The following is a 22,505-nucleotide window of genomic DNA, read 5'->3' as shown; positions in this document are numbered from 1 at the left end:
ATAGGATTACTTTTGCTGTGCTACGGTTACGAACCACAATGTAAATATGGGTGGTTTCAATGGACATAGGAAACCCCTGTGAAAAAGTCCTCTGACCCCCCAAGAAATGGTGACCCACAGGTTGAGAGCCTCTGTACTAAGGGCTCTTTAAGGTGTGTTCTTTATTTCTTTGGCATGCAAAGCTGGTACACATTCCTACCTCTACCAAACAGCCATATGTGATATAAAACACCTTCATGTGTTGGAGTTGAGAAGTCAGAAATCTACAAAAACTCAATTCATTTTTTAAAATACTTTATGTGGTAAAAATACAGCAAAAATAGTTTTTTGTTCAAAGACCAAAATATATACTGCTCTGGTCATGGTTCTAAGGATAGTTTACGTAGTCTCTGGCTCTTCACTGTGCAGTGTAGTGTAGGCTGGCTTCAACCCTGGTTTCTCCAGCTTCAGTCATTTATCAAAGCTAGAATCATACTGTGGAAAGAAGAAACTGGAATTACTAATGTTTCCTCAGGACTCCCCTGGGATCTGGTCCATTCAGATCTGCACACCCAGATTCATCAAGACACTTAAAACCTAACAGAAAGAAAACTCAGATGTAAGCCTCCAACATTCTCATTGAAACAATAAACAAACGGAGATGAAGAGAGGGAGAGTAAAATCTAAAACCAATTTGATGCTGTCATTACAAATAAATAGGGGATGGAGAGATGGCTCAGCAGTGAAGAGCACTTCCTGCTCTTGCAGAGGACCCATGTCAGATGACTCACAAAACTATTTGTAATTCCAGCTCCAGGAGATTCAATGCTTCTGGCCTCCAAGAGCACCTGCACTCACATGCACATGTCCACACGCATGAGCGTGCACGTACACACATGCACAAACACACGCAAACTAAAAATAAATTCTTTAAAAATAAAATATGAAAAAATAAAAATAAAAAAATAAAATATGGTGGCCGGGTATGGTGGCCTATAATCCCAGCACTCAGGAGGCAGAGGCAGGTGGATCACTGTGAGTTCCAGGCCAGCCTGGTCTACAAAGCGAGTCCAGGACAGCCAAGACTACCAGAGAAACCCTGTCTCAAAAAACCAAAAATAAATTAAAAAATAAATTAAATTAAATTAAGTTAAATATGGTGAGGCGCACGCCTTTAATCCTAGCACTCAGGAGGTAGAGACAGGTAGATCTCTGTAAGTTTAAGACCAGGCTGGTCTACAGAGAGACTCTGTATTAAATAAATAAGTAAATAAATAAATAAATAAATAATTTAACTTAATAAATAAAAAATACTTATGCCCAGGGCAGACAAACAACAATAACAAAACCCAACTGCGTCAATCCTCTATCCAGATCTCTGTCTTGTGCAGAATCTGCCATTCTGCTAGTTATCCAGTAACTCCTCTCAGGCTTAGCCTCTGCAGCGCTTCCTTCAGGCAGCTGACCTTAGCTCAGTGCAGCTGTGAGGTCTCCTGCAGCCCATCATGCTCCTGTGTGGTCTGGGAGCTGTGAGGACACAAGACCCAGGCACCTCCTCCTCTAATCTATGTACTACTCCAGGCCACAACTGCCAAGCTGAACACTTCCACTGTGGAGAGCTATGCTGCTCCTTGTCACTGAGGTGATGTCAGGACTGGAAATAGTCAAGAAAATCACTTCAGTTAAACAATGAAATATAGAAGCTGGAGAGATGGTTCAGTGGTTAAGAGCATTGGCTGTTGTTCTTCCAGAGGACTTGGGTTCAGTTCCCAGCACCAACATGGCAGCTCACAACTGTCTATAACTCCTGTTCCAGACACCCTTGCACAGACACACACACACAGGCAAAATGTCAATGCACATAAAAAATAAAAATAAATAATTTTAAAAAATGAAATATAGCAGGGCGTGGTGGCTTATGCCTTTAATCCCAGCACTCAAGAAGTAGAGGCAGGAGGGTCACTGTGAGTTCAAGGCCAGCCTAGACTACAAAGAGAGTTCCAGGACAGCCACGGCTATTACACAGAGAGACCCTGTCTCAAAAACCAAAGAAAAAAGAAAAAAAAAAAAAAAATATATATATATATATATATATATATATATATATATAGCCAGGCATGGTGGCACACACCTTTAATTCCAGCACTTGGAAGACTGAGATAGGAAGATCTTTGTGAGTTCGAGGCCAACCTGAGAGTAAGTTCCAGGAGAGCCAGGACTAAACATAGAAACTCTGTCTTGAACAACAAAACAAAACAAACAAAAATAAATAAATATAATCCTTTCCTTTGAGGTGCAGGGATCAACCTTGTTCTTGATCAACCTTGATTAACAGACCAAAATCACTATGATGCACAGAAACAACCTCCCTGTTACTCAGTTACTAGCAGAATAAATAGGCATATTAAACACACTCAATGCACAGTGTGGATTAAAGGCAGTTGCTGATATTTTGAGGTGTTTAAATTTACTACAGATAAGCACTTTACAGGCACTTAGCTCATGCTGCAACCCCATCAGGGCCGAGTCAGCCCATTTTAGATGAAGCCCTGAGGCACAGCAAGGAAGGAGAGCCCAGACCCCATTAGGCAAGCACCTTGGCCCCAGCTAACGGCTCCACCGTTCTCTAAAGAATGGGAGCATCCTTTTTTCCCAAACTGTAATCCCATTTAACAATCCCTGACTGCTCGGTATGTGACTGGTACTGTAACAGGTGTGAGAGAAGCATAAAATACCTCGTATAAAAGCTGACAATTTGGTAATAAAATAACTTTTAAACAAAAGCACCCATCCCAATCCTTTCAACTATGGGTGACATTCAGGTGGTAAGGTGACAACGATGTGGCCAAAAACAACAAGCTGACCAAGGGAAAAGGAGGACAGAAAAGGGGAGGGGACACTCCACAAGGGGTACACCAGCCCAGACAAAATAGGCTGCCCATCTTTTTTTTTTTTTTTTTTTTCCTTCGAGACAGTATTTCCCTGTGTAGCCTTGGCTGTCTTGGATTCTCTCTGTAGACCAGGCTGGCCTCGAACTCACAGCAACCGCCTGCCTCTGCCTCCGAGTGCTGAGTGCTGGGATTAAAGGCGTGCACTACCATGCCTGGCTTTAAGAGCACTTCTTTTTTTTTTTTTTTAAGATTTATTTATTTATCAGGCATACAGTGATTTGCCTGCATGTACACCTGCAGGCCAGAAGAGGGCACCAGATCTCATTATAGATGGTTGGGAGCCACCATGTGGTTGCTGGGAATTGAACTCAGGACCTCCTGAAGAGCAGTCAGTGCCCTTAACCTCGGAGCCACCTCTCCAGCCCCTTAAGCGCACTTCTTGCTCTTGCAGAGGACCATTTCAGTTCCTAGTACTTATATAGCAGCTTGTAATGGTAACGCAAGTTGTAGGGACCCAAAACTTTCTGGTCTCCAAAAGCACCAGGCACAAATGTGGGTATACAAACAAAACACCATACGAATAAAAATACAAAACTGAAGCAAGGTATGATGGCTCATGCCTTTCCAGCACTTAGGAGGCAGAGACAGGCAGATCTCTGTGAGTTCGAGACCAGCATGGTCTACAAAGTGAGCCCAGGACAGCAAGACTACACAGAGAAACTCTGTTTTGAAAAACCACAAAGGCCGGGCAGTGGTGGCGCACGCCTTTAATCCCAGCACTTGGGAGGCAGAGGCAGGTGGATATCTGCAAGTTCAAGGCCAGTATGGTCTACAAAGCGAGTCCAGGACCACCAGAGCTGTTATACACAGAAACCCTGTCTCGAAAAACAAAAACAAACAAAAAGAAAGAAAGAAAGAAAAACCACACACACACACACACACACACACAAAACCAAAAAAACAAAAAACTAAACATCAAAGCCAAGGCATTATCTTTCCAAGAGTGATGGATAGTACATACTTGTAATCCCAGCACTGGGGAGACTTAGGCAAAAGAACTGCCAGAAGTTCCAGGACCAACTGGACTATGTAGCAAGACTCAATCTTTTTTGTTTGTTTGTTTGTTTTGTTTTGTGTTTGTTTTTCAAGACAGGGTTTTTCTGGGCTAGCCTTGGCTGTCCTGGACTTGCTTTGCATCAGGCTGGCCTGGAACTCAAAGCGATCTCACAGGTTGAGAAGAGGGTATCAGATCCTCTGGAACTGGATGTGGGTGCTGGAACTTGAACCTGGTTCCCTTTTTTTTTTTTTTTTTTTTAATTTCTTCTCTTTTTTGGGAGGGTAGGCTGGGGGGGAAGACAGGGTCTTTCCATGTTGTCCTGGCTGACCTGGACACACTATGTAGACCAACTCAGAGATCAAGTCAACATCTGCCTTTGCTTCCTGAGTGCCAAGATTAAAAGCATGTACTACTATGCCTGGCAGAATGAGGGTTTCTAATCAATAGGAAGCAAAAAAATATAGATAGATAGATAGATAAGATATTATCTATCTATAATTTTCTTTCTGGCTTTTTCATTTTGTTTGGCTTGGTTTGGTTTTTCGAGACAGGGTTTCTCTGGGTTATAGCCCTGGCTGTCCTGGAACTCACAGTGATACGCCTGCCTCTGCCTCCCGAGTGCTGGGATCAAAGGTGTGTGCCACCATGCCCAGCAGCAATGGCAATTTTAAACATGTTAATAGCCTCAAAGCTAAGAAGTAACTTAGGTAATATAGAAAACTCTATAGGTTAGATAAAACACCAATATAATGACATAAAAAATATATACAGCCACAGTAAAGTCACATAATTCCCCAAAGTTTTACAATATTAGCACACAGTTCTAAAGTATAGTAATACCTCATGAACCAAAGCCAGGCATGGCATCCAGTATGCTGAGAAGAGGGCGCTCAACTTACCTATAGAGATACATGAAGAAACAGAGCAGGTAGAAACCAAGCTTGATCATGGCTTCTTTCATGTGTGACTTTAGCTGCCCCCGATTGTGTATTTCTGTTGGGTCAAACACTCCCATGTTACCACTTGGCACCATAATGAACCTGGCCAAGGAACACACAGGGGAAGGAGGTCAGAGCTCAGCATGAATACTGAAAAGCACTCTCATAATAGTAATCAACCTACAAATCCAAACCAGGCAATGCAGCATCAAATTCAGACTGATGTCTACCATCTGCTTTTCCTCTGGAAGCTACTGCTGACTTTTCATTTAATTTTCTACCCTCTGAAGCAAATATAGTGGTAATACCTACTAAATACTGAGAACCTTTCACACACCTTCTGTTTCTCTGTAGCTCTTTCCTCATTAGATACAAGTTAAAGGAGACTCCAAAACCAAACTAATGTTATAAAGTTCTCAGAAACTTCTAAGGATCTTTGTGTGTGTACATGTATGCATACATGCTTACGTATGTGTGTGCAAGCGGAGGCCAAAGGCTGACATCAAGCGTTTTCTTCAATAGCTCTTCACCTTATATTTTGGAGCAGGGTTTCTTGCCTGAACCAAGAACTTCCTAATTCAGCTAGTTTAGGTAGCCGGTTTGCTCCAGGGATAAACTGCCTCCACCTGAGAGTCCAGGCTCAGGCCAACATGGCCACTGGGGATTCATGCAGACGGTGGGATCTGAACTCCCATAAACATGCCTGCATTTTGCCCACTGAGCCATTTTCCTAACCCTTTTTGAAGCATGGTCCCAGTCTGTCACTCAGGCCAGCCTCTAACTCATGATGTAACAGTCCCGTCTAGCCTTGAACTTGAGGATCATCTTTCCCAACTTCCTGAGTGCTGATATTCCAGGCTTGTATCACCACACCTGGGTCTCAGAAACCTGTTTATGTGAACTGAGCTGGAAAACTGTGAGAGAAAATGGTCACATGCCTCGGCTTCACCATCCAGGTGGTGCCCTATATGAAACATACATGTCTGAACACAGCACTGTAAGTAACTTCCTCCTGCTTGCATGTCTGGGCTTCTTGGTTTCCTCACTCTTGCCACAAACAGTTTCTCTATGTAATTTCTATGAAATGTAAAAGCCTCTCTGAGTGTCACAAATCTTAAACTCTCCTAAATCCTACTGGCCTATCTGTACCTGAATAGAGGGTGTTTTCACTTGGATATCCACATAGCACCTCAAAATAGTCTCAAGAAGATTGACAGGTCAGAATCTATGTCCCTAGGTTCCTTGGTGACCCTTACAACTTTCTTCTTACCCAGCTCTTGTCCTTCATCCTTCACAGCCTGCCCACTGACCTCCTGCCATTGTCCTTTTTACTGCCCTGTATAAACTGTCTCTTTTGCATTCTCACTAATACAACAATATACTCTTTTTCAGTCTCTGAACTGAGTTCTCACTATCCTGGTCCTTCTCTATTCAACACATACTGCTTATGAAAGAAATCTCCCCAAAGCATAATCTTGCTGCTTAAAAACATAAAACGTAGCCAGGTGTGGTGGCGCATGCCTTTAATCCCAGCACTCAGGAGGCAGAGGCAGGTGGGTCACTTGAGTTTGAGGTTAGCCTGGTCTACAAAGTGAGTCTAGGACAGTCACGCCTACACAGAGAAACCCTGTCCCGAAATAAAAAACAAAAACAAAAAATATATAAAATGTGGGCTGGAGATGTGACTCAGAGGAACAGCTTTTCCCAAGCATGCACAAAACCTTTAATTCCAGATGGCAAAAAAAAAAAAAAGTAATCAAGTGTGGATACAAGCTACAAATAAACCTTGACATCCTAAGAGGCCAATCAAAAAAGACCATGCAGTTACATATGTCTTTTCAGAATCTGTAAATGTGTAGATGTAGAGGTCAAGTAGCTAGGGCTGTCCATGGAATTCAGTTGTTAGAGTGTTTGCCTGGCACGCACAAAGCACTGGGTTTGACCCCAGCACTGCGTAAAATGAGAATGCTGGTGTATGCCTATTGTCTCAGTACTTAGAAGGCGGAAGTGAGAGAGATTCAAGGGTATCTCTCACCAACTTGATGGGCTTAGTTAGGATTACAATTGCTGTGATGAAACACGATAAGCAAAAACAACTTGGGAAGGAAAGGGTTTATCTGACTTACACTTCCCTATCATAGTTCATCAAAAAAGGAAGTCAGGGAAGGAACTCAGGGTGGGCAGGATCCTGGAGGCAGGAGCTGATGGCACAGGCAGGCCATGGAGGGGTGCTGTGTACTGATTTGCTCCTCATGGCTTGCTCAGCCTGATTTCTTATAGAACCAGGACCATCAGCCCAGGGGTGTACCCACCCATAATGATCATTAAGTAAGAAAATGGCCTATAGGCTTGCCTGATCTTCTGGAGCTATTTTCCCAATTGAGGTTCCATCCTCTCAGATGACTTTAGCTTTTGTCAAACTGATATAAAACTAGATGGTACACTGATAAACAATACAGTCATTTTGGAAGAAGTAACTTCAATTTAGAAAATACCCTGCCTGACTGCCCTGTGCGCAAGCCTGTGGTGCATTTTCTTGACTGACAATTGATGTGGGAGGGTGACTCAGGGAAAGCAAGCCAATAAACAGCACCCTCCACGCCCTGTGTGTCAGTCCTGCCTCAGCTGTCGAGAAGTTGGTCAGTCTTTGTGCCTCCTTTCTATAGCGCTGTATACACCTGGGGTAGAATTTTTTTTTTATATTATTTTCTTTTTTCCACTTTCTTATTGCTCTCTCATAATGGGCCAACATCCTAATCTGAGCCTCATCCTGGGAATATAGATTCCTTACAGTCTGGTCAGGGCCACTACCAGGAAGACTTTGGTTTTTGAGGTAGAATCTTGTTATGTAGCCCAGGTTGGCCTCAACTTTGAAATTCCCATTTCAGTTTCCCAGTCAATAATACAAATGTGTTCTGCCATGCTTAGCTCCAACACTTTTCCACATCCTTTCTTTACTTTATTATTTAGTCTGTCTGTTTGTCTGTCTGTCTGTGGTGTATGTGTTTTCAAAAACAAGTACAGGTGTGATAGGATGGAGGAGAGGATACATGTTTCTGTCATGAAAAAACGTAAGGAGGGCAGAGAAGCAAACATGAGTCAAAGAACAAGCTGCATTAGGATTCAGTTCTGTCTCAGCACATGGCTTCCAGGGATCAAACTTAGGTTGTAAAGCTTGGCAGCCAACACTTTTGCCCACAGAGCACCTCACTAGCACTCCTTACCTTTGTGTTTTGTTTGAGATGGGGTGGGGGGGGTCTCACTGTGTCCCTCCAGTTGTCCTAGAGCTCTTATGTAGACCAAGCTGGCCACAGATTTGCCTGCCTGCCTCTGCATCCTAAGTATTGGGATTAAAAGTTTTTGCTACCACACATGACTTATTTTTATTCTAATAGTATTTTGTAACATCATATTTAACAATCAGCCAATGAGTGCTTTTTGCCCCTTAAAAAAACTAAACAAAAGTGTGTGTGTGTGTGTGTGAGAGAGAGAGAGAGAGAGAGAGAGAGAGAGAGAGAGAGAGAGAGAGAGAGAGAGAATCTACTGACATAAAAAATAATTCTAGGGCAGGAGAAATGGCTCGGTGGTTAAGAGTACTGGCTCACAGCAGCTCAAAACAATCTAACTTCAGTTCCAGAGGCTCCAGTACCTTCTTCCGGCCTCCACGGGCATCCGCACACATGACACACACACACACACATCTATACACACGTAAGTAAATAAGTATTATTCTCCAATTCTTCACTGGATAACAAACTATAACAGCTTGACTATGAGTGTTTTCCCTGGACTATTTCTAAATAAATTTCCTGAAATGATGATGATGATTTTGTTTTTGTTTGTTTTGTATTTTGGAAAACAGGGTTTAGCTGTGTAGCCCTGGATATCCTGGAACTTGCTCTGTATGCCAGAATACACTTGAACTCAAGAGACGAGCCTGCCTAGGCCTCCTGTGCTGGGATCAAAGGCTCTCCCCGCCCAGTCCCACACCTGCCCAGCTAGGGAGGGCTAACTTTGATTGTCAAGGTAGAAGATAAAGAAAGGACAGATTAGTAACCCACACCTCTGGGTGTGTCTGTGAAGCTTCCGGGAGCAATTAGATCATTAAAACTGCGCCTCGACCAATGGGTCAGTCCCTCGGTGTACTGTTCATAATGCGCAGGCGGGACTGGTGAGTGCTGAAACGCAGCAGGTAGGGCCTACATAGAGGGATGTCACTGGGTGCTTGGGGCCATGTCTTGCCCTACTTCCTTTCTATTTTCCTTTGTCTCTGCTTCCAGCTGCCATAGAGTGAAGAAGCACATCCTGGCCAAGCGACCATGAACTGAAAACTCTGACCTGGTAAGTTAAAAATAATTCTTCTTTCCTTTAAGCCGTTTCTATAAGGCATTTTGGTCATAGCAATGAGAAAAGTGACTAATATACTTCCTAAATTAAAAAAAAAAAATCTATGTGCGTGTGTGTGTGTGTGTGTGTGTGTGTGTGTGTGTGTGTGTGTTCGGGAAAGCAGGAGGCTGGGCTTCTAAGTGCTAGATCTAAACTCACATAGGTTGCAGGATATTTGATCCCATTGTGATCCCACTGTGAAATTGTGAACTATAAAAACCTGTCTTTTGCCGGGTGTGGTGGCACATGCCTTTAATCCCAGCACTTGGGAGGCAGAGGCAGGCAGATGGATGAGAATCTGAGGCCAGCCTGGTCGACAAAGCAAGTCTAGGACAGCCAAGGCTACACAGAGAATCCCTGTCTCGAAAAACAAAACAAAACTCACAAATCTGTCTTTTGTTTAGGTGGCTCAGCCCTAGCACACACCTTTAATCCAAGAGCTTTTTATACACAGGAATTAATAAAGTTAACCCTAGGTCAAGAGGTGGAGCAAGAAACCAGCTGACAGGGATTACAGAGTAGGAGGGACTTTGAGTTGAGGGGCATTTAAGACAGTGTGTACACGAAGGAGCTCTTTAGTTTTCAGCTCTTTAGCTCCTTGGTTTTTTGAGCTTTGAGCTAGCAAGTCTTTGGCCTTGGTTTTGGGTTTTTTGCTTTTGTTTTTGAGGGTTTTGTTTTTTTAGTTTTTCGAGACAGGGTTTCTCTGTGTAACAGCCCTCCCTGGCTGTCTTATACGTGCTTTGTAGACCAGGCTGGCCTCTGCCTCCCAAGTGCTGGGATTAAAAGCATTCGCCACCATGCCTGGCTGGCTTTGGGTTTTTTTGGCCTTTTTCTTCTGGGCTGTCAGCTGAGCTACTGAGCCTTTTGGACCTTTTTCCTTCTGAGACATGAGCTGAGCAGGAAAGTCAGCTGGGTGCTCTCTCTGCCTCTCTGAGCTAGCAGGTTTTCACCCCAGCATTTGAGTCTTTATTGGTAAAAGAGAACAGCTAGGGTTTTCACTGAAAACAACACACACATACTCATTATTGTGCAGTAAAAGTGCTTCTAACCACTGAACTATCTAGCTCCCTACTACCTAATTTTTTTAAATAAAAAATTTAGTATTATTTAATCTGTCCTGAAAAAACAAACAAAAACCTCAAAATAAACAAACAAACAAACAAAATCCCAAACCCAAATTACCTACTTTGCAGGCACTAAAACGCAATCTTCTTTGGTGTATTTCCAGCATTACAGATACAGATAAAGGCTTTATTGTCTCAAAGCTTTGACTGTTCTTAGAAGAAAATGATGATCATGGCAGTGATTACGTTTTACAGGTCTTTAGGCATCACAACTGAACAGTAGACTGCTCTTATGCATGTGGGCTTTGTGCCTTACTACGAGTGGCAGACGATCCATGGGGGAGGGGCCCACAGACTACTATGTGACTGACATACCAAAGTGAACAATACTGTATTCTAAATCCATAAAGTATTTTGTTGTTCTTTATTTTAACCACTGGGACATTTGGGGGGAGCCCTGCTGTTAATTATTTTCTTTTATCTAGGGTTTCATGTACCTAAGGACATCTTCAAACTCACTAAATGGCCAAAGCTGGACTCCTGAGCCTCCATTCTAACTCCACCTCCCAAGTGCTAGACTATGAACACAGTCCCCCACGCCCAGCTGCTTTGTGCTAAGAATATCATCACAACACAGTAAACAAACTATACTTACCTATATATATTCCAAGTAGCGACAGGTAAGTTGAGAAGGAAGATGAACCAGTGCAATGAAACAAGCATTAACACAGTGACAATGGTATGACCGATCAACTCTGGTATTACCCACTGCAAGCGAAGAACAAAGCATTACATCTCTGTGATTCATCTCTCCCGGCTAAACACGACACTTAAGGCAAATTGGTGAATATACCGAGAGGTTTTTAGACTCAGAAACCCCAGGTGGGGCTGTAGCTTCTTACTCTAGGCAAATACATTAGGTAATGGCTCAAAACTATCTCCCCCTAAGCACAGGCTTAGACTCTTTCACTAAGCAGGCCTGAATAACTAGTGAAAAACCAGATTATTACTTTCTATTCACTATGTATGCCAGAATGCTAAAGCCTCCTGCTCTAAATTAGCATGACTCATACTCAATACATGCCTTTTTAGTTAGACTGCCAATCTTAAAATCACAAACCCACCACCACCAAAATTTCCCCATCTCCAGAACCCTAAGGAAGCAAATGCCATGCAGAAAGATAAAATTGAAATAAATGGCCAGGTGTAATAAGTGCCAGCAATCTCAGTACTAGGAACGCAAGGATATCACTGCAAGTTCAAGGCCAGCCAGGGCTACCTAGTGAGACTCTGCCTCAAAAAACAATATAGGGTGCTCGCTTCGGCAGCACATATACTAAAATTGGAACGATACAGAGAAGATTAGCATGGCCCCTGCGCAAGGATGACACGCAAATTCGTGAAGCGTTCCATACTTAATAAAAAAATATATATATAGGAACAGAAATTGTAGCTGGGCATGGTGGCGTACACCTTTAATCTCAGCACTCAGGAGACAGAAGCAGAAAGATCTTTATGAGTTCAAGGCTAGCCTGGTCTACAAATCTACAAAGTAAATCCAGGACAGGCAGGGCAATTACACACAGAAACCCTGTCTCAAAAAAGCAAAATATAAAAAAAGGAATAGAAAATTTAAAATAGGGGTCTGGAGAGACGGTTCAGTGGCTAAGAGTTAAGAGCACTGACTGCTCATAGAGGTCCTGAGTTTGTTTCCCAGCACCCTAAGGAGTGGCCCACAACTGCCTATAAGTCCGAGGGGACCCCATGCCTCTTCTGGCCTCCTCAGGTACCTACACATTTGTGGCATGGACTCACACAGACACATAAATAAAAACATAAAAATAAATCTTTTTTAAAAGATTAAAAAATAAGACTGGAGATGTGGCTCAGTGGTTAAGGATGCATACTGTTCTTGCGGAGGACACAACTTCAGTTCCCAGTATCCATATCAGGTAGGTAAAACCTTCTAGAATTCAAACTCCAGTAAGAACTGACATCTCTGGCCTCAGCAGACACCTGTACTCACTTGCACATACAGACTACACATGAACATTGCTAAAAATAAGGCAAAAGGGTACTAACTTGAATAGCAATGGATGGCAGAAGATTACTAAGCAATGCCTTTAAAAGTCAGAAAGAAGGGCCGGGCGTGGTGGCGCACGCCTTTAATCCCAGCACTCGGGAGGCAAAGGCAGGCGGATCGCTGTGAGTTCGAGGCCCGCCTGGTCTGCAGGATGGCCAAGGCTACACACAGAGAAACCCTGTCTCAAAAAACCAAAAAAAAAAAAAAAAAGTCAGAAAGAAGGGCTGGAGAGATGGCTCTGAGGTTAAGAGCACTGACTGCTCTCCCAGAGGTCAACTCCCAGCCACCACATAGTGGCTCACAACCATCTAAAATGTGATCTGGCGCCCTCTTCTGGTCTGCAGGTGTACATGCAGGCAGAGTACTGTATACAAAATTAATTAATTAAAGAGAATGTCAGAAAGAAAAAAAATACTTGTCAGGCTATAACCCTGTACTCAGATGGAATCAAGGCTCCAGGTAAGACACGGTCGAGCACGGTACATCAAGAAGCTCCCCCAAATGAAGCATCAGGAAGAAGGGAGGCAAGGACCCAAGAATCGGGCTACAGAACGGGAACTGCGAAACCGTCTCAGACAGGCGGCGAGAGGGCAGCTGAATCACCCTTTTCATCTTGTGCCAACTCATCTTCTGGAGAGAGAGCGGAAGGGGCCTTGCTCTGAAGTGCCAGCTTGGCCTCAAAACCATAGCTTCCCACCTACTGGGACTACATGCATTCCATACCACAGCCAACATTCCACCCTGAGAGCCTAGTACTGAGGGCTTACCGATGTGTCTGAAAGCTTAGTAAAAGAGAAACAGAAATCTATGGAAATAAAAGAAGTATTTGACATTTTCTCCTTTGTTTTTTTGTTTTGTTTTGTTTTTCCTTCTTTTTCTTTCTTGTTTATTTGTTTTTGAGACAGGGTTTCTCCTTGTAGCCCTGGCTATCTTGAAACTCTCTCTGTAGACCAGGCTGGCCTTGAACTCAGAGATCTGCTTGTCTCTGCCTCCAAAGGGCTAAGATGAAAGGGCTGAGATTAAATCATCCCTGCCTGGCTGAAATGTGAAAATTATTAACAGAAGGAAAGTAACAATACAGGGTTCGGGGGAAATGTTACCACTGTCTGTTCTGAGGTTCAGCAATGAAGACCTCAGTGTTTCAAGAGTAGATCATAATGACACAAATACAGGGACATTAACTTATTCTGAAAAGAAAAATAGAAACTACCCCAAGGCAGGTATGGCAGGATGAGGAAGCAGGTATTTCAGAGAGGGAACACTTAACAACCAACTCCTCTGAACCTCTTGGCTTTTTGTTTTCCAATAGACTTAAGATGTGATGTCACGTGAGAACTGGTCTTCTTTTCTTTTCTTTCTTTCTTTTTTATTTATTTATTTATTGTTGTTGTTGTTTTTTGTTTTTCAAGACAGGGTTTCTCTGTTATCTTGGCTGTCCTGGACTCAGCTTTGTAGACCAGCCTGGCCTTGAACTCACAGCGATCACCCTGCCTCTGCCTCCTGAGTGCTGGGATTAAAGGCGTGAACCACCACCACCCAGCTGAGAATTGGTTTTCAAATCAAGCAAAAAGTGAGTGCCCTCAGTATATTTTTACAAGAACTTTTATCAGAAAGGTTCTTTGTCTGCTTATCTTATAAAATAAGTCAGGAACAGTGGCTTTCCTTTATCTGTATTAAGCTCCCTAGCTGAGAGGACGTATGCCAATATAAAGTTCTTATTATGCTAAATACAGAATGCTTAAAGCAAAACTAAGTAAGTCCACTTTTTTCCACAAACCACACAAGGAAGGTCTTCTTTCATTCAACAAAAGACAGACTGAACATTTTTTTCCATGAGTGGGAGGTGGCAGTATGGGCACAGAAAACAGGAACAATTAGCCTCATGCAGACAAGAAGACGAGGAACATGCAAAATGAAGAAATAAAATTTAAAGGCAGATCTAAGATAAGTTCATGATCTAAAATACTGTAAAACATAGCAATTCTATCTACAACATTACAATGAAACAATAAGATAATAAAACAAAAAAATGCAAATGTTGATTACCTATAATAAAACTTAATATAGAAAGAATTGGCTTCAAGCAAAAATGAGCAAAGAATGTCTTACCTTGTTTAATTTTGAGCAGCATGATCTGGCGTTAATGTAATCACATTCTAAATCAGACAATGTAATGATCTGGTGATCAAGATAAGGAGTTATATATACAGAATTTGGGTGTTCCTTAGCTATATGTATGTGCCCATATATGCATCAGGTGTTGACGGTGCGCATCTATTTCTCTCCGTCTTGTTTTTTGAGACAGGACCTCTGACTAACCCTGAAACTTGCTGTTTGACTAGGCTGGCAGGCCAACAAGGCCCTGGGATCCTTCTGCCGCCCTTTCCCCAGCGCTGGGGATCAGAACAAAGTCCTCACAGCTGCACAGCAGGCACTTTACCCCCAACGAGCCCCATGTCAAGCCTCAGGAATTATACTTCCTGTTAACAACCAAGTATTATTTATCTTTCAGAAAGCAATTCCAGCACTCAGGAGATGAGTGGAGTAGAAGTTCAAGGCCATCCTCCGTTAAACAGTGAATTTGAATTTTAAGGCTAGGACAGGATACATAAAACACTGTCTCAAAAAAATAAAATAAAATTTAGTAAAAAAGTAAAATGTTCTCAACCAAGTATCTCCTATCTCATCATTTTCCCCACAAATTCATCATCAGTCAATGCCAACATAATTAACACTGTAATTCAAATTCAGAACCTCTTTCCAATTGGTTTATCTTCCAATCTGCTCTGCAGATCCATCTTCCTAATAAACTTCTGTATTTTGAACTTTTTTTTTAGCCTTTTTATTTATTTATTTTTATATTTTTGGTTTTTCGAGACAGGGTTTCTCTGTGTAGCCTTGACTGTCCTGGACTCACTTTGTAGACCAGGCTGGCCTCGAACTCACAGAGATCCACCTGCCTCTGCCTCCCCAAGTGCTGGGATTAAAGGCATGCACCACCACACCCGGCTGTGTTTTGAGCTTTTAAAGTGACTAAATTGTATGTATTTATCATATATAACATGTTTCAAATAATACATACTTTATAGAAATGATAAAACCGAGCCAAAAAAGATGCGTTACCTCATATGGTTACTTTGTGGTAAAAACAGGCTACTTTCAGTCTTAGCATTTTTCATAAATGGGATACATTGTTACTTATAGTCACAGATGAATGTATTTTTCTGCTCTCTGGGTAAAACACCTTATCCATTCTATGGAGGCATAATACCAGAGTCACATGCCCAGATCAACAAAGTATCGTTAACTTATTTCTAACAGAAACTGTGTATCCCTGACCTAAAGCCACTTTGTTTATGTCAAAAGTTTGCAGTGAATCACTACTGCTTGCAGGATAAAAAAGCCCTCCTCTTTCAGCTGATCTAATGCCTCCTTGCGGAGGCTTCTGCAGTCACTCTCTTCAAAAACTCTCCAAAGAGCTGCACGTGAAGGAAGCGCATCGCCCATTCTTGGAATGAGTCATCTCCTGGGTGTGGGGAGTCCCCAGAAGCCCAGACACCCGCGAGGACAAAGGGGCAAGGGTGCTGCCAGGGACCAGAGTAGACAGCAAAGCGTCCCGCCCGCCAGCGACCGCCTTGGGCCGCTTCGCTCTGCGGGAGGCACCGGCGGCCGAGGGCAGGCGGAGAGGAGGGAGAGGGAAGCCGGCTCCGGCCCGCCAGAAGTCCTAATGCTCCAGAACCGGGCCCCCGCCGCCGCCCCCTCACCCCACACCTGCCAGCGCCCGCCGGGCCCACCCTCCGCCCTTGCCCCGGCGGCAGCTCAGGGGATGAGCGGCGGCCGAGGCCCATCTCAAGCAAGGATACGAAGTAGACGGAGAGGAAAATGAGCGCGCAACAGTCGAGGAGCGAGAAGAGGAACACCACCGACTCCATCCTCCTCCTCCGCCGCCGCTCCTCCCGTCAAACCAGCTCCGGGCCGCGCCGCCGGGATAGGTGGCTTGCCGGGAGTTGTGGTCCAGGAAAGCCACCGCCCCGACGCGAAGCATGATGGGAAATGCAGTTCGCTAGTGCCCAGAGATCTTAGGTAGCTGTGGGCCTCACCTTCAGTGAGCTTCAACTATAAGGAGAAATTGTTTTACTTTCTTTTTTTCTTGTTTTTTCGAGACAGGGTTTCTCTGTATAGCTTTTGGTGTCCTGGAACTCACTCTGTAGACCAGGCTGGCTTTGAACTCAGATATCTGCCTGCCCTTGCCTCCTAAATACTGGGATTAAAGGCATGCGCCACCATACCTGGCTCTTTCTTTTACTATCTATCTATCTTTCTTTGTCTTCTATTGTTGGTTTTGGGGCGGGGGTGGGGATGTGGGGAGGGAATATGCTCTGCTTGCCTGTGTTAGGATCTTGCTTTGCAGCCCAGGCTGGCTTCTGACTTGGGTCTCCCCAGTGTTGGGATTAGAGGCATATGCCTCCACACATGGCTGCTTTAGTGTCTGTGCTCCATTCTATAATTTTTCATCTCAAATACAAATCCAGCCTTGCCACTCCTGGCTTCAAGACTGAGATGTGCCCTAAGGTTCCTGGCCTATTTCTCCAGAGCTTACCCAGTTGCTTGCCTAGTCTTGATGACAGCAAGCTTTCTCGCCTCTGAATTTTAAGATTTTTACAGAATTCGATGTTTACTCAACCATTCATTTTTTTTAAAAAGATGTATTTATTATTATGTATACAGTGCTCTGCCTGCATGTACACCTGCAGCGTAGAAGTGGGCCTCAGATCTCATTCTAGATGGTTGTGAGCCACCATGTGGTTGCTGGGAATTGAACTCAGGACCTTTAGAAGAGGAGCCAGTGACCTTAACCTCTGAGCCATCTCTCCAGCCCATGTCTTGTATTCTTTATATGCTCTTTTATCCTGAGAAAATGTAATAGCTCACACTATAAAATTATTAAATTACCATTTCCCATTATGATGACTTTTGTTTTATTCTACCTGAAAACTCAATGCCAAACAATGGGGAATAAAAATTAATGGGAAGTAAATGATCTGTATAAAAAGTTAGCAGGCCTGGTATGGTAGGACATGCCTTTAATTCTAGTTACTCAGGAGAAATTCGAGAGTGGTTCTATATAAATTCAGTGCCATCCTGGTCTACAGAGTGAATGCGGAGCCAACCAGGGCTACATAGCTAGCCGTTTGTTGCAAAGAAGTCTCTCTCTCTCTCTCTCTCTCTCTCTCTCTCTCTCTCTCTCTCTCTCTCTCTCTCACACACACACACACACACACACACACACACGCGCGCGCGCGCGCGCGCGCGCGCCGGCATGTGCACACACACAGGCAAACCCTGAAATTTCCTTTTCTTTCTTTCTTCTTTTCTATTTTAGAAGAAAAAAGGGCCGGGCGTGGTGGCACACGCCTTTAATCTCAGCACTTGGGAGGCAGAGGCAGGTGGACTGATGTGAGTTCGAGGCCAGCCTGGTCTACAAAGCAAGTCCAGGACAGCCAAGAGAAACCCTGTCTCGAAAAAAATTAAAAAGGAGATTCTATTAATTATCTACTATATAAGATAGGTCTACAGTGGGGGGGGGGGAGTGCACACCTTTAATCTGAACACTTAGGAGGCAAAGACAGGTAGATCTCTGTGAGTTCAAGGCCAGCCTGGTCTACAAAGCAAGTCTAGGACAGCCAAGGCTACACAGAGAAACCCTGTCTTGAAACAGCCCCCCCCCAAATAAGCTTTGTTTAGCCTTCTGTAGATGTTTTCACAGTTAAGCAGATAGTAAGTAGCTAGAAACAAGCAATGTCTCCCTATTCAGATACATAATAGATAGTCTTTAAATACTTCAGAGATCTTCAGAATATGCCATTTAAGATGTTTTTATTTTTAAGATGTTTTTATAATAACAAAAGACTTAGCATGACAGTGGGACATGTCTGTTCCTGGCAGCACCCTCTGCCATCTGATGATGAGGATCAGAACCTCCACATGGAGTTGGCTTCAAATGGGGCAAAGCTATCTGCTGGGGAAAATACTGCTTTTTTCCTCAACTGCTCACAGCATGCTATTCAAACTGTGGACAAGCAGGACACGGAGGAAGTTGATTGATGAACTTTGCCAAGACGAGGCAGGCCAATCCTTCATAATTCCTGCTCCACAAAAAAAAAAAAAGTCTCTGAGATCTTCTAGGCCTGTCGGCTGAAGACAGATGGCCCACACTGCAGCAGAGCCTTGGGTGACTGTTCAGGCAGCTGCCAATCTCTGTCATTTGTATAGTTTTGGAATCTACTTGTTCTGCACCTCCTGTTTACTCAGCACTTATCCTCAGTTCTTGGGGTTGAAGACTAGATAGCTACAGTCTCACATACAAGTTTAAAATTGCTTATGATTTTTTGAAAAATGGTTTTTAGATCTAAAAAGATATCTTGAGGTTGGTAATGCAAGTTAGAAGAGAAAGTAAGTTAGGTACAGACCTTTGGACTCCCCGTGATAGGACAGATAGTAAGAGTATTTTTTCCAAGGTTCCCACATACAAATGGACTGGACATTGTGAATGTAATCCTTTTTTTTTTTTTTTTTTTTTTTTTGTGAATGTAATTCTTATCTGATAGTTTTCATACATGTTCTTATTGTGTATAGTTTGTTGGTGTTAGAGAAAGAGCGTTTTATTGGACTGAAAGGGCGAGATGTTGGGATGATGCCCTTGCGCACTGTGTAAAGGCTGTCTGTATTATTCAAATGCTGATTTCTGTACTGGCAGAGTTGAGTACAGACTTTGATACTGTTATTTTTTTGAAGCATTGTTTTACATCATCTCCTGATTGGTTTAATAAAGAGCCAAATGGATTGTAGCAGGAGAGGATGGATGGGACTTCTTTTTGTAAAAAATTACTTATTTATTTTCATCTTATGTGCACTGGTGTTTTGTCTGCATGTATGTCTGTGTGAGGGTATCAGATCTTGGAGTTACAGACAGTTGTGAGCTGCCATGTGGTTGCTGGGAATTGAACCCTGATCCTCTGGAAGAGTAGTCAGTGCTCTGCAGTCAGTGCTCTTAACCACTGAGCCATCTCTCCAGCCCCTGGATGGGACTTCTTGGCAGAGAGAGGAGCTTGGGGGGAAGAATCAGGAGACTCACCAGCCAGAGTGGAAGGAAGAAACAGGTGCCAGTGCTGAGGAGAGATAACAAGCCATATAAACAGGTTAGTTTAAGTTGTAGGAGCTAGTTGGGAAGAAGCCTAAGGCCAAACTTTCATATTAATAAAAAGTCTCCTGTGTGCGGTGTCAAGATAAGCCTTTTGTTTTTGGGTTTTTTTTTTTTTTTTTTTTTTTTGGTTTTTCAAGACAGGGTTTCTCTGTGTAGCCTTGGCCATCATCCTGGACTCACTTTGTAGACCAGGCTGGCCTCGAACTCACAGTGATCGCCTGCCTCTGTCTCCCGAGTGCTGGGATTAAAGAAGATAAGCCTTTTGGAGGCCCACAGAGAATGCCCAGCGAAGCATCAGCAGCTCCCGCGGCTCCTAGAATGACCCCGATCCACTGCCTGCTGCACACGGTGTTGATCTTCTAGGGATGCCGAGCGCACTAGTGAAATCTTAAAACAGATAGGGCAGTGACTGCTTTCCTCTTCCTTATGGAAGCCTCCTGAGGTGACCTTGTACACACACACACACACACACTGCCCCAACATTTCCACAGTTACAACAACCTAACTGGTTGCTATTGGTGCTTGAGGCTAGCATGCGGATGGTCTGATTGGCCCTTTAATTGTATAAAGGCATATATACTGCACAATACACACAACACACACAATATACACAATCTATACCTTGAGTAAGGTCTCTGGACTCTGATTCCCAGGATTCTGCATGGGCTCCAGTACCACTCATCCTCCTTCCCCCTATTCCTGATCCCCATAGTTATCCAGGAAGTTGAATTAAGAAATGTCAATGGGGGCTGAAGAAATGGCTCAGAGGTTAAGAGCGCTGACTGTTCTTCCAGAGGATCAGGGTTCAATTCCCAGTAACCACACAATGGCTCACAAACCATCTATAATGTAATATGATGCCCTCTTCTGGCATGCAGCTGTAAATGCAGGGAGAGCAATCTCTCTCCCTCCCTCCCTCCCTTCCTCTCTCTCTCTCTCTCTCTCTCTCTCTCTCTCTCTCTCTCTCTCTCTGTATAATTAACAACAACAAAAAAAGAAATGTCAATGGAAGCCAGCTGTGGTTGTGCACGCCTTTAATCCCAGCGCTTGGGAGGCAGAAGTAGGCAGATCTTTGTGAATTCGAGCCAGTCTGATCTACAAAGCAAGTCCCAAGAGAGCCAGGGCTGTTATACAGAGGGGGGAAAAAAAGAAAGAAAAGTCAATGGAAAGAGAACTTATGAATATTTTCTCAAGGTTATATAAATAGCTAATAAGCACATGAAAAGACTTTGAGTATTACTAACATCTAGGGAAATAGAAACCAAATTTACAATGAGGTGATTTATCTATTAGAATGGCCACTATCAAAAGAACAGAAAACATGGGTTTATAAAGATATGAAATACTTGTTACTCATTATTGTTGAGGCTCACACTGTAGCCAAGAGAATCTCTTGGAACTTATTAAGTAGCACAGGCTAGACTCAAACTTGCAGCAATCTTGTTGCCTTAGCCTTCTGAATTACAAAATGAGCCAAGGTGTTCAGCTTGAATAACTGGATTTTTTTTTTTTTTTTACAGGGTTTCTCTTGTAGTCCTGGTTGTCCTGGACTCACTTTGTAGACCAAGTTGGCCTGGAACTCATAGAGATCTGCCTGCCTCTCCTTCCGAGTGCAGGGATTAACAGTGTGCACCACTACCTCTGGCTATAACTGGAATTCTTTTTTGTTTTGTTTTGTTTTGTTTTCCGAGACAGGTTTCTCTGTGTAGCCTTGGCTGTCCTGGACTAGCTTTGTAGACCAGGCTGGCCTTGAACTCACAGTGGTCTGCCTGCCTCTGCCTCCTGAGTACTGGGATTAAAGGCGTGTGCCACCACGCCCAGCTTATAACTGGAATTCTTATACATGCTGCTGGTGGCAATGTAAAATTATAACCCTGCTATGGAGAGCAGTGCAACACAGGGAAATGCGACTAACTCTGCTGAGATTCCTCCTCACTCCAGTCAGAAAGGCTGTTACAAATAATTAACAACAAATGCTGGCAAGGATTTGCAGAAAAAGGATACTTGTGGAAATATAAACTACTACAGACACTATGGAAGATTGCTGAAAATAGAACCACCATACGATCTAGCTGACCCAATCCTAGATATATAGCCCGATGAATGATTATCAGTACCCAGGAGATACCTGCATACCCTTTGTGTGTCACACTACTCCCACAGCAGTTAGGGAGCCAACCCAGACACACACCAAGGCATAAAAGGATTAAAATATACACATATACATTAGAATAATATCCTGGCACCAAGAATAATGCAATTCAATTCGGAGGCTACAGATATAGTCCGCTTGATGTAGCTCATTAGGTGGAGTGATTGCCCATCATGTATGAGGCTTTGGGGTTTGATAGGGACTGGTCACTGCGGCGGTTTGAATAGCTGTCCCTCAGGGTCCTGGGCATCGAACAGTCTCCAGTTGGTGGCTGTTTGGGGAGAGGGAGGTGTGGCCTTGGTGGAGGAAGTATGTCTCTGGGGGGGCAGGCTTTGAGGTTTCAAAAGACTCCTATCAGTTTGAGTTACCTCAGGCTTTCTGTTTGTGGTTAGAGGTATGTGTCCTCGGCTGCCTGCCACCTCTGCTCTGCCATCATGGACAGTGATCCCACTGGAACTGTGAGCCACAAATAAACTCTTCCATAAATTGTTTTGGTCATGTGTTTTATCATAGAAAAGCAACTGATAACCCATTCTATAGTCTCAGCAGTTCTCCCTCATAAATCCAACTTATTTATTTTTGGCTTTTGGAGACAAGGTTTCTCCATGTAGCCTTGGCTGTGCTGAAACTCCCTCTGTGGACCAAGGTGGGAAAATCCAAATTTCTTTTTTCTTTTTCTTTCTTTCTTTCTTTTTTTTTTTTTTTTTTTTTGAGACAGGGTCTCTGTGTTCGCCTTGGCTGTCCTGGTCTT

General features: G+C 43.4%; 1 protein-coding gene and 1 non-coding gene across 3 annotated transcripts; one reads left to right on the top strand and one right to left on the bottom strand.

Annotated features, from left to right (window-relative positions):
• Positions 1–277: 277 nt before the first annotated feature.
• On the bottom strand, positions 278–16,345 carry Cnih4 (cornichon family AMPA receptor auxiliary protein 4). 2 transcript variants are annotated; one of them, XM_051148033.1, is made up of 5 exons: positions 16,262–16,345; positions 14,508–14,576; positions 10,971–11,083; positions 4,827–4,967; positions 278–474 (listed from the first exon to the last, which is right to left on the bottom strand). In XM_051148033.1, exons 1-5 carry the CDS (start codon positions 16,328–16,330, stop codon positions 447–449), a joined length of 420 nt encoding a protein of 139 aa, XP_051003990.1. In that variant the 5' UTR covers positions 16,331–16,345; the 3' UTR covers positions 278–446. The 2 variants fall into 2 exon arrangements, with proteins under 2 accessions (XP_051003990.1, XP_051003991.1); XM_051148034.1 differs by lacking the exon at positions 278–474 and having other exon boundaries at positions 4,827–4,920.
• LOC127191254 (U6 spliceosomal RNA) lies at positions 11,628–11,734 on the top strand. The gene has a single exon (XR_007830869.1). It is a non-coding gene; the product is annotated as a U6 spliceosomal RNA (small nuclear RNA).
• Positions 16,346–22,505: the final 6,160 nt, after the last annotated feature.

This window comes from Acomys russatus, chromosome 6, assembly GCF_903995435.1.
Source record: "Acomys russatus chromosome 6, mAcoRus1.1, whole genome shotgun sequence".
Taxonomy (NCBI): domain Eukaryota; kingdom Metazoa; phylum Chordata; class Mammalia; order Rodentia; family Muridae; genus Acomys; species Acomys russatus.
This window is presented reverse-complemented; position numbering and strand designations above follow the sequence as displayed.